The 25,680-nt window shown below is 41.5% G+C and overlaps 1 protein-coding gene across 3 annotated transcripts; it reads left to right on the top strand.

Moving 5' to 3' along the window:
• Window positions 1-24,610, top strand: CLCC1 (chloride channel CLIC like 1). 3 transcript variants are annotated; one of them, XM_025912101.2, is made up of 11 exons: window positions 1-112; window positions 9,590-9,730; window positions 10,149-10,250; window positions 13,291-13,398; window positions 15,848-16,069; window positions 16,311-16,451; window positions 18,068-18,161; window positions 19,650-19,747; window positions 20,007-20,153; window positions 22,406-22,747; window positions 24,168-24,610. In XM_025912101.2, exons 2-11 carry the CDS (start codon window positions 9,602-9,604, stop codon window positions 24,423-24,425), a joined length of 1,641 nt encoding a protein of 546 aa, XP_025767886.1. In that variant the 5' UTR covers window positions 1-112; window positions 9,590-9,601; the 3' UTR covers window positions 24,426-24,610. The 3 variants fall into 3 exon arrangements, with proteins under 3 accessions (XP_025767886.1, XP_086573863.1, XP_086573862.1); XM_086717736.1 differs by lacking the exon at window positions 1-112 and adding an exon at window positions 149-465; XM_086717737.1 differs by lacking the exon at window positions 10,149-10,250.
• Window positions 24,611-25,680: the final 1,070 nt, after the last annotated feature.

Genomic DNA, 25,680 nt, shown 5'->3' with positions numbered 1-25,680 from the left:
GGACGCACAGCTGCCAGCCGAGTAAGTCGATGAGGCGGTGCCAGAAACCAGGCGCCCGCTGAAGCGTTCGGCGGCTCCGCTAGGCGGCTCGCCATCTTTTCCAGCAGGCCGGGTAGGTGCCCTTCTTCCCGAGACGCAGGCTGGTGACCCGGCCTTGAGTCGGCGCGGTGGGGTGTATGTGCGGGGGGCGGATTACGGCTTCGGCCCCGGCGGGTTGGGCGGGCGCTGCCCGGGGCAGGGGGCCGCGCTCTCCCGGGCTGCTGTGCCTGGATCGGCGAGGACTGGCCGCCTTATCTTCGGGAGCAGCGCGGGCTGTTGGGGAGTTACACGGTTCAAAGAGCGGCCTAGGGAAAGGGGCAGCAACTGCAAAGCCAGAGTCGAGCGAACGCTGAATTTCCTGGGCTTCAGTTATCTCTGAAAACTTTACGCAGCGTTTGATCGAACACCGCCAGCGGAATAGCTCGGGTTTGGTTGTAGTTAATTTTTTAAAACTTCAAATCTGATTTGAATATAAGGATTAGAGATACATATTTATGAGTGGGTGGTGAAAAACAATTCATATTTTCTCCATGGCAGTGGTTATGAAGGTGTGGTCCCCAGATTAGTGTCATCGCCATCTGGCAGGTTGTTAGAGACGCAGATTCTCAAATTTGAGAGCCATGACTCCAGCAAACCAGACATAGGCACACGAACTAAATTGCGAACTCCTGACTTTTGTGCCATGCAACTTCTTGGTTAATACAGAATTTGACTCAAGTTAGTCTTGTCTTTCTCATACATGTGTAATTCATTGAAATCAGATACTTTTCTTTGCTGATTTCCACTCAGTAGCTGTAACTTTCCTTGGAGATCTCAGTCTTTCTTGGTAGCTCTCCACTCAAGTTATTTGTTATCCCGAACTGTAAAATGAAGATGACAGTACTACTTCCAAGAGTTTTTGTGAGGACTGAATGAATGAATGTATGTAACAGTGTTTGGCATGTAGTAAGAGGACTATATATAATATATATTATATATATAATAATTATATATATCTATTATATGTTTTATTATATTATATATTTATATGTTATATATACTTGTTATATATATTTATTATATATATAATAATTTTGATATTAGTGTCAAAGCCTGAAGCAGATGAGAAAGGTGATTTAAAGTAAGCTTATTAGTCACTGTCAAGTAGTAGAATCACAGGTGCCCCTCATTAAACTAAACCAACACAGGATGGTTACTTTTCCTTAACACTTTGCTGCTCAGAGTGTGGTCTGTGAGCCAATGTCTCTGCCATCACTAGCAGCTCTTAGAAATGCAGAAACTCAGGCCCACGTCAGATGTATTCAATCAGAAGCTTTTTTTAACAAGATCCCCAGCAGGTTTAGATGCAACTTTGTTTGGAGGAAGTGTGAGATCAGCTATAAGATTGCTCAAGGAGTTACAGCCTTCAGTCAGTGACCACCGGGATTTGGCAGGAGGACTTGAGTTTGCAGCTGGTTCCACTCTTCTACCTCAGCTCCTGGTCTTGCATAATTTTTCATTTCTAATTCCTAGTCCTGGATAAAGCTCTGGATCTGCTGATCATTATTGGAGAAAGTAGCATAATTGCTAGTAGCATGACTTTGTAGGGGTCATAGTCAAAACTCAGCTGCTCAAAAGGTTGTGGTTTTTTTTTAAGAAGTGGCTTTTTTTTTTTTAATATTTATTTATTTTTGAGAGAGAGAGCGTGCACAGGGGAGGGACAGAGAGAGAGGGAGATAGAGGATTCAAAGAAGGCTCTGCGCTGAGAACAGAGAGCCGAACATGGGGCTTGAACTCACAACCTTAGCTGAAGTTGGGTGCTTAACCGATTGAGCCACCCAGGTGCCCCTGCTTGAAAGGTGTTTGATTCATCTCCCTTTACATAATGCTCCCTATAGAGCTGTTTCCCCAAATCTCCATTCCTGCATCCCAGCTTCCTCACCCAGTGACATTCCTGGCTTCCTAGTGGATCATTTCACCATCTTCTTGATACATGTAATAATGTGAACTCTGTCAGCTTCTCTTCTTTTTGCTTTAGAACCTTTATTTCCATTCCTCCTTATTCATTTCTGTTTATGAAGGAGGGTAAAATCTTGTTGCCTATGAAAAGCCTTTTCTGTAGACTTGATTTTATACACTGCCATCTTCTCAGAGCTTCTGCTCCATTCAGAGATGCCCTTTGTCACCTACCTAGTTCTTCACTGCTTAGAATTAGGTTTCTCCTTATTAGTCTGTGAAAGTCATTTCACAGATGACCAACGAATTAAGCAATCCTGTGTGTTTTTTCCCCCAGACTTTATTTTTCTCAGCTTCTTTGAAGTATTTATTAACAGTTGACTAATGCCTCTTTCAAATTAAGCTCCTCTCAGTTTCTACACGTTGCATTTTTTAGCTTGTCTTCTACCGTGCTTATTAGTCTTAAGTGTTTTCTTTTGTGTTTTGGCCTTCTCAAGTCTTTATTCCTTAGTTTAACTCCTCCTGCCTCCCCCCCCCCCCAATAAAGTATACAGTCATCCAGTATTTCTAACAGTCTCTAGAGCGTGACAGGGATCCTAGGATACCTTTCCCACTGTTATTTTACTTCGTATTTGGGTTTTACATTTTTTTTACATTTACATTGTGGGGGGGGGGGGGATGAGAGCGAGCAAGCAAGTGGCGGAGGGACAGAGAGGTAGTGAGCAAGAGAGAGAATCCCAAGCAGGCCGCTGTACTGTCAGCACAGACCCTGAGGTCAGGCTTGATCCCACGAACCATGAGATCATGCGTAACCTGAGCTGAAATCAAGAGTTGGACACTTAATTGACTGAGCCACTCAGGCTCCCCAGTTTTACATTTTTAAACATAAAAAGTTGTGGGGTAAAAAGAGTTGTGGGTGTTTTGTTTTTATTAGTGGTTTACTTAATTAGTATATTTGAGGGGCGCCTGGGTGGCGCAGTCGGTTAAGCATCCGACTTCAGCTCAGGTCACGATCTCACGGTCGGTGGGTTCAAGCTCCGCCTCGGGCTCTGGGCTGATGGCTCAGAGCCTGGAGCCTGCTTCCGATTCTGTGTCTCCTTCTCTGTCTGCCCCTCCCCCATTCATGCTCTGTCTCTCTCTGTCTCAAAAATAAATAAAAACGTTAAAAAAAAAATTAGTATATTTGACCAGTTCCTTTGCTCATCATTGTTTCTTTTATTCACACCTTTTCTCATTGAGGTTAAACTTCTTTAACATATCAAGAGTCTGTGGGTTGGAATCTTTCTTAGTCTTTTTATGTCTGAAGAAATCTGTGTTAGTTTGCTATACCACATACCACCAAATTCCACAGATTGGTGGCTTAAACAACAGAAGTTTATGTTCTCACAATTCTGGACACTAGAAATCCGAGATCAGGTTGTCGGCACAGTTGGTTTCTTCTGAGGCCTCTCTAGGCCTGTGGATGGCTGCCTTTTTCCTGTGTCCTCCTATCTTCTCTCTGACCTGTGTCCAGATTTCTTCTTATAAGGACACCAGTCATATTGGATTAGGGCTGATGCTAATGACCTCTTTATGACTTAATTACCTCTTTAGAGACACTATCTCCAAATACAGTCATATTCTGTGAAACGGGTTTAGGATTTCATCGTATGAATTTTAGAGGTATACAGTTCAGACCATAACGGTATCTCATTCTTTCCCATTTTAGAAAAGGCTTTTGTAAAATCTGAAATACATATACAGAAAAATGTCTAAAATATTAATGTTCTTATCAAATTTTTAAAAAGCATACACCTATGTGACTACTATCTAGATTAAGAACTAGAACACTTGTTGGGGCACCTGGGTGGCTCATTTGTTGAGTGACTTCAGCTGAGGCCATGATCTCTTGGTTCATGGTATTGAGCCCCGATTCGGGTTCTGTGCTGACAGGCAGAGCCTGGAGTCTGCTTTGGATTCTGTGTTTCCCTCTCTCTCTGCCCCTCCCCAACTCATGCTCTGTCTCTCCCCATCTCTCAATGAATAAATGTTAAAAAAAAAAAAAAAAAAAAAAGAACTAGAACACTGTCAATATCCCAGAAACCTTCCAGAGGTTTTCCCTTGTCTCCTTGATCTCAGAGGGAAAGATTTCAGTATTTATCAAGTGTAGTGTTTGCCTGTAGTACTCTATCTGGCAGTTTTCTTTTATTCGTGGTTTGCTAAGTGTTTTAATCAGGAATAAGTTTATCCTGTTTCATTTTTGATTTGGGGGAGGGGCTTCTCTTTTTCTTCATTAATCTTACTATAGGTGTATCAAACTTTTTTAGTCATTTCAAAGAACTAACTTTTGGCTTTATTTTCTCAATTACGAGTTTCCTAAATTTTTTACTCATGTTTATTTTTTAATTTTTTTTTAAGTTTATTTGAGAGAGAGAGAGAGAGCACACACGAGCGAGCATGAGTTGGGTGAAGGGAGAGAGAGAATCCCAAGCAGTCTCTGCACTGTTGGTGCAGAGCCAGATGCAGGGCATGGCTGATTAAGTCATTGGCCATGTGATTGAAATCAGTCTCCACTTTCCTTCCCTCCCCTGAGGTTGGATGGATGAAAGTTCCAACCCTCTAATCCTGTGCTTGGTCTTTCTGATGACCATCCTCCACCTTGAAGCTACCTTGGGCCCAACCTGGTCACCTCATTAGCACCTCATCACAGACACTGCCATCACTCAGGAAATCTCTACGGCATTTGGAGGAACTGTGGTCAAAGACCAGATATCCTTTATTATGTGGCAGGGACCCTCTGCACATAATAAAGGGGTTCTGTCTCTCTGCAGCTTTCTCTGCCTTGGTCCCCCCAGATACTCAGCTCTGTTTCCTCTGTTTTCTGGGCTCTGCCTGAGATCCCCCTCCCTGTGCTCATGGCCTGGAAACTGTTAAGACAGTAAGCTGGGGCAATGGAAGGACTGTCTGTGTTTGTTTCCCATTTTTCTTTCTTTTTTTTTTTAATTAAAAGTTTTTTAAATGTTTTATTTATTTTTGAGAGAGAGTGGGGTGGGGTGGGGGACAGAGAGAGGGAGACACAGAATCCAAAGTAGGCTCCAGGCTCTGAGCTGTCAGCACAGAGCCCAACACGGGCTCAAACTCATAAACTCTGAGAACGTGACCTGAGCCAAAGTTGGACGCTTAACTGACTGAGCCACCCAGTCGCCCATTTCCCATTTTTCAAAGACAATTAGCCTTGCTCACCTAGTATCCAATGTCTTGAAAATTGTTGTCTCATAGATTTTGTGCAGAGGTTTTGGTTTTTCAGGCAGGAGAGTACATTTGTCCCCTGCTACTTCATCTTGGCCAGAAGTAGGAGTCTAGAGAGTGCTTTGGAGTACGGTGTACTGTGCACCTTGACCTTCCTGCTCTTTGAATGCTTCAAATTTTCTCCCCACTGTGATCTTTACGCTTGCTATGCCCATTCTCTAGATGTTCTTTTCCCAAGTCTTCTAAGGTTAGCTTCTTACCATTTTTCTGCTTAAATGTCGTTGTGGTTATCTACTGCTGTGTAACAAACCACCTCAAAGTTTAGAGGCATTTAAACATTTTATTCTTATGATTCTGTAGGCTTATGGGGCTTGACTGGACTCATCTGTGTAGCTCTTTTATTCCACATGATGTTGGCTGGGTCACAGGTCCAATACTGTGGGATTGGACTGGAACTACCAAGACGGCTCATTCACATGGCTGGCCATTGATGTTGGTTGCCAGCTGGGAGCTTAGCGTGTCCCAACACATGGCCTCTCCATGTGGCTAGGTCTTCTCACAGTATGGCAGCTGAGGTCCAAGAGCAGGTGTTCCAAAGTGATAAAGTAGAAGCAGCTGGGTGTCATATAGGCCAGGCCAGGCCCGGCCCAGAACCAACACAGCATCACTTCTGCCACAATATTTTGGCTAAATATTGTGAACCTGTGTAAAACATTTGTGCATAAGAGACTTCATTTTGTGACTGAAACTTCATCCTGTTTTTATTTATTTATTTTCTTCATTGTTTAGAGAGAATGCAAGGGGTGCGGGGGAGAGGGACTGGGGTGGAGAGAGAATCTTAAGCAGGGTCCGTCTGGGGCTCAAGTCTGGGATCATGACCTGAGCTGAACTCAAAGAGTCAGATACTCAACCAACTGAGAGCCACCCTGATGCCCCATTCATTCTGTTTTTGAAACAGGAATTGCATTCCACCGTTGAACTGGGCAAGGGCATATGACTGAGCACCTGACTGCTGTATCTGTATTTTTAACAAAAATTGGTCACTCTGCAAAAGGGACTTTGCTAGCAACTAATACAATATACCTAGAAAGCCAATGAATTATAAATTGTAATAGTATCTCCCAGTTACAATACTTGGGAAACAACTGATGTAAGGTATTTTGTTTCCTCCTTTTTCTTATAAAAACCCCTTTTTCGGGGTGCCTGGGTGGCTCAGTTGGGTGGGCTTCTGACTTCGGCTCAGATCATGATCTCACGGTTTGTGAGTTTGAGCCCCGCGTCGGGCTCTGTGCTGACAGCTCAGAGCCTGGAGCCTGTTTCGGATTCTGTGTCTCCCTCTCTCTCTGACCCTCCCCCATTCATGCTCTGTCTCTCTCTGTCTCAAAAATAAATAAACGTAAAAAAAAAAATAAAAAACCCTTTTTCCCTGCAGTGGGGCCACAATTTGGGCTTCTCCCCAAATTATAGTTCTAAGCCCAAAATAAATGCTTTTGTATCAGTTCTTCCTCTCTTCTCGGTTGACAGTGGTCACAAGGTTAGCCCAGATTTGGGAGGAGGGAAAATAAACTCCATCTCTCGCTGGGGACTTGACAGCATTTGTGGCCATCTTTAATCTCTTCAGAGACCTTCCCTAACATACTCAGCATTTCCTAACTCATCCATACCATTGACCCCCTTTATTTTTTTCACAGCACATATCACTACCTGAAATGATATTTATTTTTTGGTCAAGTTACTGTCCCATCCTGTCCCCCATCCCCGTGTGCTCCTCCCTCCATGTAGCTTCTTAACAAATCGTGGCCGGTCTAGTGTCTTGGTATCCCTGTCACATAAGACAGTGCCCAGTATCCAGTAGGTATTTAGTAAATGCTGTACAAACGAATGCCTGACTTTCCCCCAAAACCATGTACTCATTGTCAATTTCTTTTTGAGGTTAATAATACCATGTTTTTGTAGTTGGTCAGCCTTGAAATCTTGGTCATGCCTGCCATCTTTCTTCTCTTTTGTGCGTTCAGTAGCTGAGGCCTGTATGTATAGCCAATCTTCAGAATGTGATTCAGCATCCTTTTGCTGCTTCAGCCTCCTTGGAGGACTCTCAGAATCCAGCTTTTCCCCCTCATTCTGTACACTTAGTGCTACCTTCATCTTCCCCAAATGTAGCTCCCATGCCTTTGAGAACTATTAGCTGAGAAGTCTGGCCATAACCTTTCACACCAGCATTGTCACTACAGCGTTGCCATCCCGCCATCTTCCTGTCTATCTCCCACCATGTCCATCCTCTGATGGTTTCGAAGGTTCACTTTGCTCCTCTGCCTCCCTTACCTTGCACACTTCCCGGTCTATTTCCCACACCCCATTCCTCCATGAAATCGTGCCCGTGTCTTCCAGTCAGAGACTGGCCTCTGAAGCCTCTAAACCTCTAAAACCTTGTGAATCCCTGTATGGCTTTGACCATTTGCAGCTTAACACTTACTGGGTATCTCATGCACCAGCCACTGGGCTAGGCCTTGGGCTTGGAGAGGTGGAGGGGACAAGATGGAGAGCCATCAGGAAGGTGAATTCTGATACCTTCCCCTGGAAAAGTTCACTTTATAGCACAGTGGTTTTCTATCCTGGCTGCGTATTGAAACCACCTGAGGCGCTTTAAAATTCCAGTGCCTGGGTCCCACATGTAAGAGATTCTGATTTAATTGGCCTGAGATGTGGCCAGAAGATTGGGATTTTTAGAAGCTTGTCAGGTGATTCTTAACACACAGCCAAGATGGGCAGCCACTGTGCCAGTGGAAGAGATTGGCCAATAAGTGGCTAATTTTGTTGTGTGTTGTGCTGGAAGAATAAAGAGACCACTCGGGGAGCACAAAGAAGTGTTTAATTTAGCCTGGAGCTACTTTATTTCTACAGGTAGACTATAAACCCAGGGCTTTCTCATCTTAGAATTCTCTTATTTGATTTTTATTCATAGTAGGTATAAGATAAGGTGTCCAACAGAACTTTCTGCAGTGATGGAATTGTTCTATGTCTGTACTGTCAGGCACAGGCCCCGTGTGGTGTGTGAACACTTGAAATGCTGCTAGCATGATTGAGTAACTGAATTTTTAATTAATGTAATTTAAATTTAAATAGCCACATGTGCTTGGTTGTTTATGTATTGGACAGTGTTGAATAGAAGAGGTATTAAGTATTGAAATGATTTGGGGCACCTGGGTGGCTCAGTCGGTTGAGCATCCAACTCTTGATTTTGGCTCAGGTCCTGATCTCAAGGTTTGTGGGTTTGAGTCCCACATTGGGCTCTGCGCTGTTGCTGTGGAGCCTGCTTGGGATTCTCTCTCTCTCTCTCTCTCTCTCTCTCTCTCTCTCTCTCCCTCTCTCCCTCTCTCCCTCTCTCCCTCTCTCCCCCTCTCTCCCCCCCCCCCACACACACCCTCCCTCTCTCAAAATAAATAAATAAACTTAAAAAAAAAAGATTTGACAGTGTTTCTGCTGAGGCTTAGCTGAAGCAGGTTACTTTCTCTGAAAGGTTTGGGAGTTCAGTCACCTCATTTGAATCTTAATTTTATACCTTTCTAATTTTCCATGTGTTAAAAAAATTGGGGGGAGAGGGTTTGCTTAAATACCTGTTTATTTTAAAGCAGTTTTACTGATAAATGATTCACATACTGTATATAATTCACCGATTTAAAGAGCATGACTCAGCAGTTTTTAATGTATTCACAGATAATTGCAACCATTACCACAGTGAGTTTTCGATCATTTTTCATCACCTTAGAAAGAAGCCCTGTATCCTTTAACTACCAACCCTCTTTATATCCTCAGCCCTGAGGACCTACTAATCTACTTTCTGTCTCTCTAGATTTTCCTGTTCTGGCCATTTCACGTAAATGGAATCATATTATGGTCCTGGGTGACTGACTTCTTTCACATAGCATAGTGTTTTCAAGATTCGTCCATATTGTAGCACTTATCAGTATTTGATTCCTTCCATGGCCTAATAAGATTCCTTTGTATGGCTAGACGACGTTTTAGTTATCCATTAGTTGATAGACATTTGAATTGTTTCTGCTTTTTGGCTATTGTGAATAATGTGGCTGTAAACATTTGTGTATCAGTTTTTGTGTGGATAGGTATTTTCATTCCTTGGATATAAACCCGGGAATCGGATTCTTCTGAGTCTTATGAAAAATTCTTACTTTCTTTTTGTCTTGGCAAAAATATGTGTGTATATGTTTATATGTGAATACCGTTTTACTGAGTATTTTTATTTCAGTTATTATTCAGAAAGAAAGCATTATCTTAACACTAGAAGGAAGTAGATAGCCTTTATTACAAAACCATGTCTTCTAAAAATAATTCTATTTCATTATATCTATTAAATTTTTTTTTTTTTTAGCCTTCATGCAGGATGCTGTATTCTCTGCTCCTTTGTGAATGTCTGTGGCTTATAACTGGTTATGCTTCTGATGATGACTGGATTGATCCCACAGACATGCTTAACTATGATGCTGCTTCAGGAACAATGAGAAAATCTCAGGTATTAAAAGAAAAAGAAAAGCGTGTGTGTATGTAAGACCTTCCCAGGTCTGTACTGGAAATAGTCCACTTCGATTGCTGTTTTTCACAGAGCTGTGAGAATTGTGTATCAGTGACTAGTAGCCGTGCAGATTATCTCCGTGACCTGCTTAATCTAAGATGATTTCAATCCCACCTGGTTATTTTTGTTTTGAATTGGAACGTAAAGCCCATTGAGCAGCAACTAATTTGATTTTAGCTCTTAGTATAGAAATTTGAGACTCTTTCTTTTTTGATGGTTCAATACAGTTGAAGAATATAACAAAGTCATAAAATGAAGTCAAATTTTAGTCTTAACTATAGGTTTTACAACTTAACTATAGGTTTTAGTCTTAACTATAGGTTTTATAAAGGAAATAAAAATCTCTGTTTTGCTTTAGGTGAAATATGATGTATCAGAGAAAAAAGATGTCAGTCCTGACTTGTCATGTGCTGATGAATTGTCGGAATGTTATAGCAAACTTGATTCTTTAACTCATAAGGTTAGAATTTTTTTTAATTCATGAATTTTATATTCATAGTATGTTTAATTGCTGTTTCCTATATTTGCTAACATTATATATGCTTCTGTGTACTGTACAATTGATATATAATTTTTTTTAGTTATTCTGAACTTTTATAAAAATAGTACTTTTATTTTCCTGTAATAACATTTATTTCACCATGTTGTAATTATTTCTTTATGAGATGAACATTTCTTTTTTTTTTAAATATATGAAATTTATTGTCAAATTGGTTTCCATGCAACACCCAGTGCTCATCCCAAAAGATGCCCTCTTCAATACCCACCCTTCCCTCCCTCCCACCCCCCATCAGCCCTCAGAGATGAACATTTCTTGGGATCAAGAATGTTTTATTTACTTTTTTAAGATTTTATTTTATTATTTTTAATGTTTTATTTATTTTTGAGAGACAGAGTGCGAGTGGGGGAGGGGCAGAGAGCAAGGGAGACACAGAATCCGAAGCAGGCTCCAGGCTCTGAGCTGTCAGCACAGAGCCCGATGCGTGGCTCAAACCCACGAACCGTGAGATCATGACCTGAGCTGAAGTTGGATGCTTAACCGACTGAACTACCCAGGTGCCCCTATTATTATTTTTTTATTTTTAAGTAATTTCTACACCCAATATGGGGCTTGAACTTACAACCCCGAGATCAAGAGTCCCATGCTCTACTGACTGAGCCAGCCAGGCACCCCTGTTTTAGTCATTTTTGATTCTCTGTCACCTGTCACAGTGCTTGGTCATAGACTCATGACAAATGTAGCCCACGAAGAAATGGGCCTATGATCATCTGATGAGCATAAGAATTACTCTTGCAAATATAAGGGATTATTATAATTTAGTGTGTGGTAGCTATTCCTTCATTTATTCAGTCCTTTTATTTGTGAGACTGAAGTAGAGATGATGAGAAAGGAAATAAGTCACTATTATTAAGGGTTTGAATGTGTGGGGTGGGGTGGGAACCAACCTCTTGGCTGTGGAGACCATGAGCTGGTGGCCCCATGGAGAGGCCTTGGAAGGAGAGGGGGTGACAGGGGCCCAGCAGTGCTCAGTGCTCCAACCAAGGCAGTGACAAGGGTTGAAGAGGGAAATGTGGGACTTCTTCAACGTGGAATAGGCAAATTTGGGTAGCTGAGGGAGAAGGGAAAGGGATGGAGTGAAGGACAGAGGTTTCCAGCTTGAGACACTGGGAGAGCTTGTGAATGGAGACACAGAGATCTCGATTATGGATCTGTAAGCACTGCTGTGGTGCTAACCGGCTGTGAATGCTGTCTCACCCAATGCCAGTAAAGTAATGCTTGGATAAGATTTGCCTCAGTTTAGTTGTGTTTTGTAGTATCATTGAGTTTCTTTGGCTGCACACTAGGAAATGCAGAAATGCCTTTTTACAGAAATTTTTTATTCCATTCTTTGCAACATGGGCTCAAAATTGTAAAAATATGATTGGCAAAATGGAGTCTTGAGTTCTTATTTTTTTAATTTTTATTTATTTATTTTTTTTAATGTTTATTTATTTTTGACAGAGAGAGAGGCAGAACATGAGCAGGGGAGGGGCAGAGAGGGAAACACAGAATCCAAAGCAGGCTCCAGGCTCTGAGTTGTCAGCACAGAGCCCGACGTGGGGCTCGAACTCACAGACCGTGAGATCATAACCTGAGCCCAAGTCGGACGCTCAACCAACTGAGCCACCCAGGTGCCCCTTGAGTTCTTATTTTAAAAAACATTGTCTTTGGGGCGCTTGGGTGGCTCAGTCAGTTAAGTGGCCATCTTTGGCTCAGGTCATGATCTCACAGTTCGTGACTTCAAACCCCACGTCGGGCTCTGTATTCACTGTACAACGCTTGCTTCAGATCCTCTGTCTCCCTCTTTCTGGCGCGCGCTCTCTCTCTCTCTCTCTCTCTCTCTCTCTCACAAAAATAAACGTTAAAAAAATTATAACATTCCCTTTTGGACGCCTGGATGGCTCAGTTGGTTAAGTATCTGACTCTTGGTTTCGGCTCAGGTCATGATCTCAGTCTGTGGGGTGGAGCCCCAAGTCAGGCTCTGTGCTGACAGTGTGGAGCCTGCTTGGAATTCTCTCTCTCCTTCTCCCCCTCTCCCACTCATGCACATGCTCTTGCTCCCTGTCTCAAAATAAAACAAAAACAAACAAAAAACCCCACACATTCTCTTAAAGAGAAATTTGAAAGGTTTTTAAACCTTGCCTGCAAGCAGAGGAAGCTGCCACATGACTTCTCAAGTGTCCTTCTATCCTAAGTCTGAGTAACGCTCGGTTATTTTGTTTATCATCTGAAGCCCGTTTCCATGCTAACTCAACTCATGGTCCACACTCAATTAGAAAATAAAAGTTGCTTATCACAGGTTCTAATGTCTGTAAGATAGGTACTACCCTCACCTAGCAACTTGACCACTGTGGTGTCAGTAGAGCTAGGTTCAGAGGAAATCTGAATGATGAATTACATGCTGAGGGGTTGCAATGTGTAGGACACTCTGGAGAAGCCATGTTCCTGCCCTTCTGAAGCAGCCCATACATAGAGTTGGGGATGATCGACCATTTACAGGAAAAATTGATCAAAGGCCAAAAGTAATATGCACATTCAAGAAACTCCTTGCTGGGCCCTTCATTTCAGCTTCTGGCTTCCTCTTGTGTGTTTCTCTTTCTATCTCTCTGTTTCTTATTCTCTTCCTTTCTTCTTTTGTTCCTTTGTTCATTGAATCATTACTTTGGAATTGGGAAGAGGCAGATGGTCCTAGATGTTCTGCTCATCCACATCTCTGCCTCCTTGCTTCATGATTTTTAGCTTTAAAATTGCCAGAGCCAAGTGCTGAACGCGTGTTCCTCATTTGTTGCCTTCCTGCCCTTTGCAAAGAGAACCCACGGAAAGTAGGAAGTTCTACATTTTCATATAGTTGATAATCACAAGCTCCTACCTTGATCTTGATGGGATCTCTAGGCTAGAAACTTGACCCTTACATTAAACTTTGATGCTAACTAATGTTGAATTTATTCTGTGATTACAGATCAGTGAGTGTGAAAAGAAAAAGAGGGAAGACTATGAAAGTCAAAGCAATCCTGTTTTTAGGAGATACTTAAATAAAATTTTAATTGAAGCCAGGAAGCTCGGACTTGTGAGTATTGATGTGATATTCATCAGTGTGGTGGATCTTTTCATTATTTATTAATTTCACATGGGAGGAGGTGCTTTAAATTTGCTATTTGAACTTTACTAAATGGTTGGAAATGACTTGGCAAGGAAATTCTATGCTGGCCCTTATTTTCTACCACTTACACACTTTCTCATTCTTGTGATGTAAGATCATTCTGTGTTGAGAAAGACAACAATGTTTTTTAAGTAGTTTCCCCCCATTGCGGAAGCTTTTTACTATGTCAAGTACTACTTTGTAGAATTGCATATCATGTGCATATTGTTCATAATTAATGTTAGGATTCCAGTTTTTAGAGTCATTGTTTTCACTCTGGAGATTCAAAACATCAAGAAAAGTGAATTTTTTTTTTAATGTTTTTCTTTCATTCAAGAGAGACAGAGAGTGAGCATGGGAGGGGTAGAGAGAGGGGGAGACACAGGATCCGAAGCAGGCTCCAGGCTCTGAGCTGTCAGCACAGAGTCCAACACGGGGCTTGAAGTCATGGACTGCAAGATCATGACCTGAACTGAAGTTGGACACTTAACCGACTGAGCCACCCAGGTGCCCCTAAACATCAAGAAAAGTTTTAAGGGGAAAGGAATGTTAGATGAATATTTAATCATCCCACCTTATTTTGGAAGTGAAAAAACAGATGTTCTCATACACGCACCATTTAATTCAAGTCTTACAAGTGTGTGGGGTGAGGACACAGATGAAGGCAGAAAATACCTACGATGGAAATATTTAATGTAGTGTTTTTTAAAAATAGTAATCGATGACTGCTTTTTTAGCTCAGTGACGACTTGTGATACTACATGACACTTTGTTTTCTTCTGATTTTATATTTGCTTTTTATATAAATATCTGTATTCTTAGAAAAAAAGAATATTCTATTTGTGTTAACTGGTTAATGAAAGTAAAATGTTTGTAATGATTTTGCTAACCTGAATACATGCTAATAAAAATAGTTATAAATATGTATGTTCAGGGACGCCTGGGTGGCTCAGTCGGTTGAGCGGCCGACTTCTGCTCAGATCATAATCTCATGGTTTGTGAGTTCGAGCCCCGTGTTGGGCTCTGTGCTGACAGCTCAGAGCCTGGAGCCTGCTTCGGATTCTGTGTCTGCCTCTCTCTCTGCCCCTTCCCCACTCATGCTCTGTCTCTCTCTGTCTCAGAAATAAATAAACATTAAAAAAAAAATTAAAAAAAAATATGCATGTTCATAGAAACTCCAGTTGGGCTGTTTTTCGAGATTCTTTTTCTCTTTTGTATTACTGCATATTTTAGGACTTTTGAAAATTCAGTCAGATGGAAAGTCATAAATGAATCCTAAAGTAAACAGCTCATGTTCGTTATTTGTGGATTCCATATTTGCGAATTTGTGTACACACTGAACTTCTTTTGTGACCCCAGAGTTAATCCTTGCAGAGCTTTTGTGTCACTCAGACATGCACAGAGCAGCACAGCATTTGAATTGTCTGGTGCACCCATTCCCAGCTGAGGCTGCGCAATGCTGTGTTTTGCCTTGTTTCAGTTCTCAGACTATAAACAATTACTTTTTCATGCTTTATTTAGTGCCACATATTTCACACTTACGCTGATGTTATTTGGCTGTTTAAAACAATGCCCAAGATTAGGGGCACCTGGGTAGCTCAGTTAAGTGTCCAGTTCTTGATGTTGGTTCAGGTTATGATCTCATGGGGTTGTGGGATCGAACCCCGTATCAGGCTCCATGCTGAGCGTGTAGCCTGCTTTAATTTTTTTTTTTTAATGTTTATTTTTGACAGAGAGACAGAGCATGAGCGGGGGAGGGGCAGAGAGAGAGGGAGGCACAGAATCCGAAGCAGGCTCCAGGCTCTGAGCTGTCAGCACAGAGCCTGACGGGCTCGAACTCACAGACTGCGAGATCACATGTAGCCTGCTTTAGATTTCTCCCTCTCTCCCTCTGCCCCTCTCCCCTACTCATGCACTCTCAAAAAAAATTCCCAAGAAAAATCCTGTCCAGTGCCTCCGAACACATGAAGGCTGGGATGTGCCTTACAGAGAAAAATATGCGTGTGAGATAAGCTTCATTTGGGCATGAGTTACAGTGCTGTTGGCTGTGAGTTAAGTGTTAATCAACAACATTAAATGAGGTACCTTTAAGTAGAAACACACATTAAAGGGCTATGCATTGACAGGCTGATGAAAATGTGTTTGGAACCTGACCGTGTATTTCCTGTAGGATCCATGGTTCAGTATTTGTTGACTAGCGTCCGAGGTGACTTTATAGAACAAAATCTCTGGTTTGTATGTGAGAAAAATAGGTGGATAGTATTATCCTTATTTTATACATGTGAAATAAGAATCACATACATATTTAGTTCCAGACTGGCTGTTGTCTTAAAATGTTTCTCTCTTCTATTGTTTGTTTTTGGCAAATTTAATTCAGCCTGAAGAAAACAAAGGTGATATGCATTATGATGCTGAGATTATCCTAAGAAGACAAACCTTGTTAGAAATACAGAAGTTTCTCAGTGGAGAGGATTGGAAGCCAGGAGCCTTGGATGATGCACTAAGTGATATTTTAATTAATTTTAAGCTTCATGATTTTGAAACATGGAAGTGGCGATTTGAAGACTCTTTTGGAGTGGATCCGTATAATGTGTTGATGGTAAGATGGGATGAGGGGGACGTAAGTAACAGCTCAGCTTTAAAAATCCCTTAAAATCTCCACCATGATTGTTAGGAGCCTGTATGGAGACCCTCCTGCCGTACTGAGGAGCGTGCGGCAGAAGAGTACACACGATTCGGCCTAGGAGTCCGGTTCTTTGGTCTCTGTTGACAGTTCCCATTTTCTGGTGGGGAGGATGGTGTGGCAGTAACTTTGCTTTCCCCTTCTTCCTGTTTTTGAGGTGCTTCTGTGTCTGCTCTGCATCGTGGCACTGGTGGCTACCGAGCTGTGGACCTATGTGCATTGGTACACCCAGCTGAGACGGGTTTTATTCATCAGTTTTCTTGTCAGTTTGGGATGGAATTGGATGTATTTATATAAGGTATTAAATACGCGGGAGGCTTTAAAACATTCAAATGTCATTTCATAATAGAAGAAGAAGACCGTGCATCAAGAGCTGATACATAGCCTTCCTGAGGGCTGGAGGCAGTGGTTGGAGATGAGGCGGGGGAGGAAACTGGCAGCTGCTCACCTGCACCTGGTGTTTTGGGTCCTTGACCAGCTGGCGTGGTCCTCGTCCTCACAGCCCGGTTCCTGACGGTGGCAGCTGGGCAGCTAAATCAGAATAAAGCTAGGTAGATAGATTGTTTAAAATTTTATGTAGGTAATTTAGGGTATGTCCTTTTATTCTTTGCCAGAAAAGATGTCAAAAGATTATTTTTTAAAAGTTCGGTTATTTTCTGAATATGAAAGCGATATGTTGATGGTAGACACACCATCAACAAAAATAAAACAAAAAAAATTTTTTTTAAATAAATTTCAGTTCTTTCAAAATTGGGATCATACTGAATACAGAAAGTCAAATGAAGCACTATTCTTCTTGCCAAAATAGCATAACCAATGAAGGGCAATTTCAGATCGTTTTCACAGGGTGAGTCAGGTAGCAAAGTGTTTTTGATGCATTTATCTGATTTAAGTCCCTGTGATACATCCTTAACTTTTTGCTCTAAGTTCTGCAGCTTCTAGAACTAATTCTTCACAGATTAAAGGAAGAAAGTTTGGTTGAATATTGTTATCTTGGTGATTCCCCCCAGGGCTTTTATATATAAAAGATATAGTATCTTTATATGGACCATTTGTGCTGAAAATCATCCAGAGTAAAACACTTTATTGTGAATTTCTTTATTGTAAAAAGAAAATGAGAAGTAGTTATTTAATGTATATATTTTGGGATGTGCTGTGAATTATATTTGAACTGATATTTAAAAAAATTTTTTTAATATTTATTTTTGAGACAGAGAGGTGGGGGAGGGGCACAGAGAGAGGGAGACACAGAATTGGAAGCAGGGTCCAGGCTCTGAGCTGTCAGCAGAGCCCGACATGGGGTTCGAACTCACGAACCGTGAGATCATGACCTGAGCTGAAGTTGGACGCTTAACCGACTGAGCCACTCAGGTGCCCCTTGAATTAATTTTTTAAAACAATCTTTTTAGTACAAAGGTTTTCCTTTCTCATCAAAAGTATGTACAAAGAAGGCAACTATAATTCTTTATCCTCACTTGTTGTATTAAGACTGTGCTTTGAGGGCACCTGGGTGACTCAGTTAAGCGTCCATCTTCAGCTCAGGTCACGATATCACAGTTCGTGGGTTCGAGCCCCACTTCCAGCTCTGTGCTGACAGCTCAGAGCCTGGAGCCCGCTTCAGATTCTGTGTCTCCCTCTCTGTCTGCCCCTCACCTGCTCATGCTCTGTCTTTCTCTGTCTCTCTCAAAAATAAATAAATGTTAAAAAAAAAATTTAATTAAAAAGAAAAAGAGACTGTGCTTTGCCATGAACTGAAAAGAGCTACTATTTTAAAATAATACGTTTTTTTTTTGTATCGAAAAAAATGTGAACAGTCTGGGGTCTGGTACAGACACTCTTTGAAGTAAGGTTTTGGATATGTAGACATAACCTGCTGTTAGTGGCCGCTCACAGCTCCCTCTTGGTGTTGGTCAGCTAGCCTTCGCACAGCATCAGGCCGAGGTTGCCAAGATGGAGCCGTTAAACAACGTGTGTGCTGAGAAGATGGACTGGATTGGAAGTCTCTGGGGTAAGGTGTTGGTTCATTGGGCCTTATTTTTAGTAGAATTTCCGAGGAGGAGAGAACATATTAGTAATTACAGAGAAATGATAAAATGCCGGAAAGACGCTTCCCATGACCAAATGAATCTTCAGTATCAGAAGAACATGCCAGAAGCGTCGGGTTTCAGACCGTGACACCTGTGCTCATGTAACATCACAGGGAAGGAATAGGAACTGTCTTTGCCGGCTCCAGTGTCACCTGTCTTCTCCATTGGACCATGATGGAGCCTGTGCTCATGTCGTTCATCTAGTCCTTAGGAAGAGGGTTCGGCATGTTTATTAAAGAAGTGAATCGTGTTTATATATTAATATCCAGCTTAGACTTAATCTCCTGATAATGACTTATGAAACCTTATATTGTAACTTTACTATACATTTTTTAAATAAGAGGAAAATTGACTTTTTTTTTAATCTCACAGACTTTATAAATATTCTCACTAATGTGACTGTCTTTACTTCTGTATATCTAGCAATAGGAATGGTTTAGTGTTCAAAGGCACTTTATAAATGCACGTCTGTAATAGCTGACCCAGAATAGACTCTCGGCAGATTATACAAAACAGGGTGTCCAAATTAGCGTTTCTTCAAAAGTTATGGGAACTAAACCAATCCAGCCTTGCTTCCTGGCTGCAGGAGACAAGTGAATATATCCTCTAGCCCAGGCTAGTATGCAATGTACTGTGTACATACATTTAGAAAAATTGGGAGAACTAACGTTCTTTATTTTGTAAAGTAAGAATTGGTTTCTTTTTTTAATGTTTGTTTATTTTGAGGGAGAGAGAGAGAGAGAGCAAACAAGTGGAGAAGGGGCAGAGAGAGGCAGAGAGAGAGAATCCCAAGCAGGCTGTGCACTAGCAGCTTGGAGCCTGCTTGAGATTCTCTCTCTCTACCTCTCCAGAACCTGCTTGGGATTCTCTCTCTCTTTCTCTCTCTGTCTCTCTCTCTCTCTCTGCCCCACTCCCGCTTATGCTATCTCTTTCAAAATAAATAAAACTTGAAATTTTATTGAGATAATTTTAGATGCACACGTAGTTGTAAGAAGTAAAACAGATCCTGTGCCCCCTTTCCCCATTATCCCCAGTGGAACCATCTTCCACAACTATAGCAACACAGCATCACAGCCAAGATATTAACTTCCACATAATCCAGCGATCTCTGATTTCCCGTTTTCCTTGGATTCATTTGTATGTATAAAGAACAGTTTTTAATGTTTACTGTTTAGAAATTTTCATAAAGTATGTTTTATCTGCATAAGACTTGTATAATTTGAGGGGATTTTTAAACATTTTGGGCATAAGGTGAAAACTTTTTAAATCAGTGTTATAGGGAGTCTATTTGTACAGCAGTTAAAATTGGTTGGCGGCAGGGACAGGGACAAAACCAAAATGTCTTCTTTGGGAATGAAATGCAACTTTTTTTTTTAATGACTCAGTGTTTTGTCTGTTTCTCTAAATAGAAGTGTTTAGAAGTTCATGGACCTATAAGGATGACCCATGCCAAAAATACTATGAGCTCTTGTTAGTCAACCCTATTTGGTTGGTCCCACCAACAAAGGTATAGAACACATTTTGTCAAAATTACTTCTACAAAGTCAAAAATCCCTTGTATTTATTAAAAGTTAGTGTTTTTACCGTCATTTTGCTAATAATAAACCTTTGCTCTAGAAAAAATACTTCCGTTACAAATGATTTTCACATTAAACGCATTTCAGTTTATGAACATAATTTCATCCCAGTGCACAGCGAATTTTGGCTTGTTCTGTGTACTCAACCATTTGAGGGAAAAATTAAGTTGCTATTATGTCTTGTTTTAGGCACTGGCAGTTACGTTCACCAACTTTGTCACGGAGCCATTGAAACACATTGGAAAAGGAGCTGGTGAATTTATTAAAGCGCTCATGAAGGAGATGCCAGTATTACTTCACATTCCCGTGCTGATAATTATGGCATTGGCTGTCCTGGTTAGTACACGGCACTGTTGACTGTTAACACGACTTGCAGGAAAAAGGCAGTTCTAAAATTGCAGACTTTTTTTGCTGTGGTAAATCAGGCTAAATCATGCTTAATGGTATGAAAAGATGATTTTAAAGTGATGCGGATTTATTTATATTTACGTGTGTATTCTTACGTGTATAAGCAAGGAGATGATTCTCAAGTTTGATTGTGGGTGTCATGGCAGGGACTTCGAGTAATAACACCCTTTTAAATTTGTTCTTTAACTTGTTGAAGTAATACAGATGAAATCAGTTGTTTTGTCCTCTTTGAGAAAGGGGGCCTTGTTTCAGTCTGAGTTTTTGCAGCCCTGAGAAGGGAAGGGCATTGGCTTAAGCGCAGAATCAGGCAGGGATGTAGAAGAAGGTGTTGTACTGGGAAACAGTTTGGGGATCCAGGAACAGACATTGATTATGTAGAAACATTATTCGTCATTCATCCACGGCCTCTTCAGCTTTCTTATTGTTGATTTTCAGCCCTTACCCTAATGAAGTAGTTGTCACATAAAATACAAAGAACCCAGATGTGCCATGGGAAAAGCCAAGTTTGTATCTGTAAAGAAATTAAGCTATTTAAAATGTACAACTTTAAATAATTTGCAGCATTGACTTTCTATGTTGGGTGTGAATATACACAACACGTGAGCAATTATCAGATGATTAGTACCTTCCAATTTTAATTATCAAATTAAAAAGGATTATCTTCCCTAAGGCTACAAAATTTACTATGCTTTATTCATTTTGAAATTGTTCCTGTTTTGTTTTTGTTTTTTGGGCTTGTGATTTTAGGAGTCAGGTTTACGGGGATAATTTTGTTAGGTGACATTGTGTAGTAGTGCAGATTTCCCTTGACTTACGGGGTTACATCCCGATAAACCCATTGTAAGTTGAAAATACCATACGTCAAAAGTGCATTTACGATACCTAGCCTACAGGACGTCGTAGCTTAGCCTAGCCTGCCTTAAATGTGATCAGAATGCTTATGTTAGCCTGCAGTTGGGCAAAATCATCTAACACAAAGCCCATTTTATAGTAAAGTGTCAAATATCTTGCACAGTTTATTGAATATTGTACTGAAAGTGAGAAACAGAATGGCTGTGCGGGTAAGGAGTGATTGAGGTGAAGGGGTTGTTCATCCTTGTGACCGCGCGGTCGACCGGGAGCTGCCCTGCCCGGCATCACCAGAGAGGAGCGTACCTGAAATCGTTAGCCCAGGAAAAGATCCAAATTCTAAATTTGAAGTACAGTTTCTGCAGAATGTGTATCACTTTCTCACCATTGTGAAGTCTAACAGTTGTAAGTTGAACCATTGTAAGGGGTGGACTCCCTATAATCTAGTGTCTGACAAAAGCCCATCATCTCTTGATTCATCTGCCTGCGGAAAGGGCTTTTACTGCTTCTGTCTTCAAATAGTTTCTCTAGCTCAGTGATTTTCAAATTTCTTATTCTCAGGACCTTTTTGTACTCTTAAGAACCAAAGCCCACAAAACAAACAAAAACGGAGGACCACGAAGAGCTCCTATTTATGGTGGTTTTGTTCATTGATAGTTTACCATATTAGGAATTAAAACTAAGAAAAATTTAAAATTCACGTCTACACGGGCACACTGTCCATGAGCTGTCAGAGTGAGGAAGTCATTCCAGCCCCAGAAGATTCCACACTCAGAAGGGAAGAGTGAGAAAGGCTAAGGTCTTTGAAGTAGAAAAAAGTTTGACCTCACAGAATCCCTGAAACTGTCTCAGGGATCCCCCTCGGGGTCCCTGGGCCACACATTGAGAAATGCTGCCTAGGTTTTCTCATGAAATGGGACTCAAAGCCTGTTGGAAACTTACCCTACCTGAGAATGTTTCCATAATGATGTGCAATTCTGACTTTTAGCAATTACCTTATATGGTGGGTGTGAAAATAGACCACTGATGAGCAGTTATCAGTTAGTACCTTCCAATTTAAGTTTCTAGACTTTAGCCAAACTTCCCTTGGGACAATTCATTCAGAATGTGTTCAGCTGATTGAAATGTCTACTTAAATGTGATTTCTCACATTTTATTGGCTATTCTGGCCCAGTATTAATCTAAAGAAGAGATCTTTAATGAAACAATAGTGAAATGAATACGTCTCCAAATGCCACAAGTCAAGTTAGGTAATTTTGTTAGCATCCTGAATAATTTCATTGTGAGTCAGCCATTAAATACTCAGGACTATGTATTTCTTTTCCTTCTAGAGTTTCTGCTATGGTGCTGGAAAATCAGTTAATATGCTGAGACAAATAAGTGGTCCCGAGAGAGAACCACCCCGGGCACTTGAGCCAGGTGACAGAGGACGGCAGAAGGAAGTTGATTATAGACCCCATGGTGGAGCAGGTGATACAGATTTCTATTATAGAGGCCCGATCGGCCCCGTTGAGCAAGGCCCTTATGACAAAACATATGAGGGTAGAAGAGATGTTTTGAGACAGACAGATGTTGACTTGAGACTTAAGACTGGCAACAAGAGCCCCGAAGTGCTCCGGGCATGTGATTTACCAGACGCAGAGGCGAGAGAGCATCCCAAGGCGGTACCCAGTGTAAGTCAGCAACTGTTCATTTTGCCGTCCTGTCATGCTAGGCCTGAGTGCTTCCTGCAGAGCTTCTGGTTAAGCGTTTTTTCCTCTCTTAACTTTCACAGTTAATTATATCGTTATTGATAGAATTGTTTACTCTCTCCTCCTTTCTAGTCAAAAGTTTGGCCTTCTCAGAAGAAATAAAGCTAGATTTGATTTTTATGTAAAGTACTATTTAACAAGTTAGAACAGGTGGTAGTTCATAGGAAATTTCATTAGGAAACCGAGCGAGCATGACTAAAATTTCTACCCGTAAAGAGCTCAGAGAGAAGTCCCCACTGAAGGCCTGGAGCCCTGGGGAGCCCGCAGGAGAGCCCTAAAGGCTCAGCTGGGCGGAAGAGTGGGCGGGGAGGGGCCACACCACACTTTCCCAAGTCTTTGGTATCATTGGCTGGCTAGAGTCTACTTTCTACCTGCCGAATGTTGAGGTGTTTTCTCTACATTATGGGCCATTTGAAGAGACATTGCCATTTCTGTTTGTGAGAGGAATTTATAGTGTCATTTGCAAAGTTCAAGTTGCAACTGTAAACCTTTGAGAAATAGCTGTGAGTGCAGAATCTAGGAAATTATAGAATCCCTTCCATGGAGTTTCTTATAAGAAGAATAAACATACCTGCGTACATCTAGAAAATTTTCAGATGTGCCTTTCAGCTTTAATAGGTAATGGTAAGATACCGTTCATCCCAAGCCTCAAGTGACTTCCCATCTCACTTAAAGGGAAAGCTAGTTATCATGGTGACCCGGGGCTCCCTTGATCTGCCCACAGCCCGGCTCCGTTGGCACATGGATCTCTTCTCCTCCTGCTCTCCTGCTGTGCTTACTCTCCTTCAGCCACAGGAGCCTCCTCACTATTCCGTGAACTTACAACCTTTGTACTTGCTGTTCCCTGTCTAGAATGCCATTCCCGTATATTCACATGGTTCATTTCTTCAGGCCTTTACTCCTGTATCACCTGATGTAAACCCAGTGTGTAGTTTGTTAATTTGTTGCTTCTTTCCCCCAAGCTAATTGGAAGTTCCAGTGAGGGCGCGGGTTTTGTCGGTTTTGTTCCTGCTGTATCCCCAGCACATAGAACTTAATACAGACTTAATAAATAATTCAAATGAATTACTCTCACCAGGCAAGAGGAGTTAGCAGTACTGTTTACCAGTCCTCTTGTCCCTTCCTAAACCTGGGTCACTAGACCACCTGCCATATCCTCCGTGCCCCTGCCCCATTCCTCCGTGTATAGTTCTGTGAGGCTTAATAACATCTGTATCCTTACAGTACAGCACTGGAGCTGAGATTTGAAAGAGTTCCAAGTTTGATACAACAGATTTGCATAGGAACTTGTTAAACATGTTTGATTGCATTAATTAAACAATTAAAATGTAATTCTCTACAGCATAAATTTCCTGTTTTGGATGCAAAGCCCAAAGAGATTGGAATCCCAGGAGAAAGCACACTGCCAGAAAGCAGCACTGAAAGCAGCCAGTCCACTAAGCCTGTCGCTGGTGCAGAGACATCAGAGAAGGCGGAAGGTACATCTGCGGAGGAAAAGGGCCAGCTCAGGACCGAGGCCAGAGGCAGCCCAGAGGAAGGCGGTGGTGCATCCAGCCCCGCCAGCTGTGGAAAGGACCTGGATGCTGGCCCATGTGGCTAGAGGAACACAGACTCGGACCACAGCTCCAAGGTCATCTTTGGGTTTTGTAAAGTATACTCTTCACAACCGTGCACTCTTCTCTACACATATTCTGACATTTACTATACAGGTGCCAACTTCTACATTAACATTTTTATTGACCATCAGGACGAATGAATACACATGTATTTCTGTTTAGTTTTTAATCTTTTGTCAGTTTAATTTCATTTTCATATTGAAACCTCCCAAAAAGTTTTAAAGTGTTAATTTTGGAATGGGATCTCATCGATGAACACATGGCAAGTATCACTGATTTCAAATAAAGAGGTCAGTTTGATTCAGGGGACAGTGAAAAAGTTGGTGGTTCACAGGCTTAGATAGGAACCAGCTAGCCAACGTGCGTGGTGCCTAGCGGAGAAGCCCGAGGACACCTACCTTAGTTAATAATTTGTTGTGCATTGGATTCGATATGTTTCTGCAAGTGGGAGTACCCAAAAATAGTTTTTAAGGAGAGTCCACTGTGGTCAAGTTTACTCTCGTCATGCACTTCGGTGTCTTCATGCAGCCATGGAGTGTGTCCGTTTGTCTCTGTGTAGGCTGCCTTAGCTCATCATGGCTTTGTCATTCCCTATCCCATCTCCATCTCTCAACTCTCCCAGCGATGACTGGGCCCGCTTCCTGGCCACCTATCTTACTTTACCCTCAGCTAAGAACTGAAGATTGCCAGGAGAATTGAGTTATTAGCGCAGCTTAAGTCGGTAATCTGGGTTTTACATAGTCCGTAGACTTTGAGAATAGCTCTATTTCAATATGTACTTTACACATTGGTCAAGTACATTATTTTTGCTAAACAGCATAATCTCTCTACATCCCTGGTCAAATACTAAAAAATGCCACTGTGAAGATTTTTAAAAACTTACCTCAGCAAGAGGGTGTCAAATTTAACGTTAATATTATTTTCTAGTTTAATCTTGCAAACATCTTTAGTATTTCATCAAAAAGGTAGTATTCCCCCGCCCAATACAACAGAATTTTGTATAAAAATTTGTAACATAGTAGGTATGTAATATATGAACTAATGCGAAGGATGCCTGCAGTTTGGGGATTTTTGAACATCAATACATATAAAGGCCTCTCTTGTGGCACCTGGGTGGCTCAGTTGGTTAAGCATCTGACTTCAACTCAGGTCATGATCTCACAGTTTGTGAGTTCAAGCCCTGCACGGGCTCTGTGCTGACAGCTCAGAGCCTGGAGCCTGCTTCAGATTCTGTGTTTC

This window comes from Puma concolor, chromosome C1 (assembly GCF_028749965.1).
Source record: "Puma concolor isolate L17-30 chromosome C1, mPumCon1.1.hap2, whole genome shotgun sequence".
Classification (NCBI taxonomy): domain Eukaryota; kingdom Metazoa; phylum Chordata; class Mammalia; order Carnivora; family Felidae; genus Puma; species Puma concolor.
This window is presented reverse-complemented; position numbering and strand designations above follow the sequence as displayed.

Excerpts from the sequence above, each read along its gene's own strand:
- CLCC1 (XM_025912101.2), top strand. The coding sequence starts at position 9,602 with ATGCTGTATTCTCTGCTCCTTTGTGAATGTCTGTGGCTTATAACTGGT. Across the intron at positions 18,162-19,649 it reads CTGGATTGGAAGTCTCTGGG|AAGTGTTTAGAAGTTCATGG; the intron begins GTAAGGTGTTGG and ends TTCTCTAAATAG. Across the intron at positions 19,748-20,006 it reads GGTTGGTCCCACCAACAAAG|GCACTGGCAGTTACGTTCAC; the intron begins GTATAGAACACA and ends GTCTTGTTTTAG.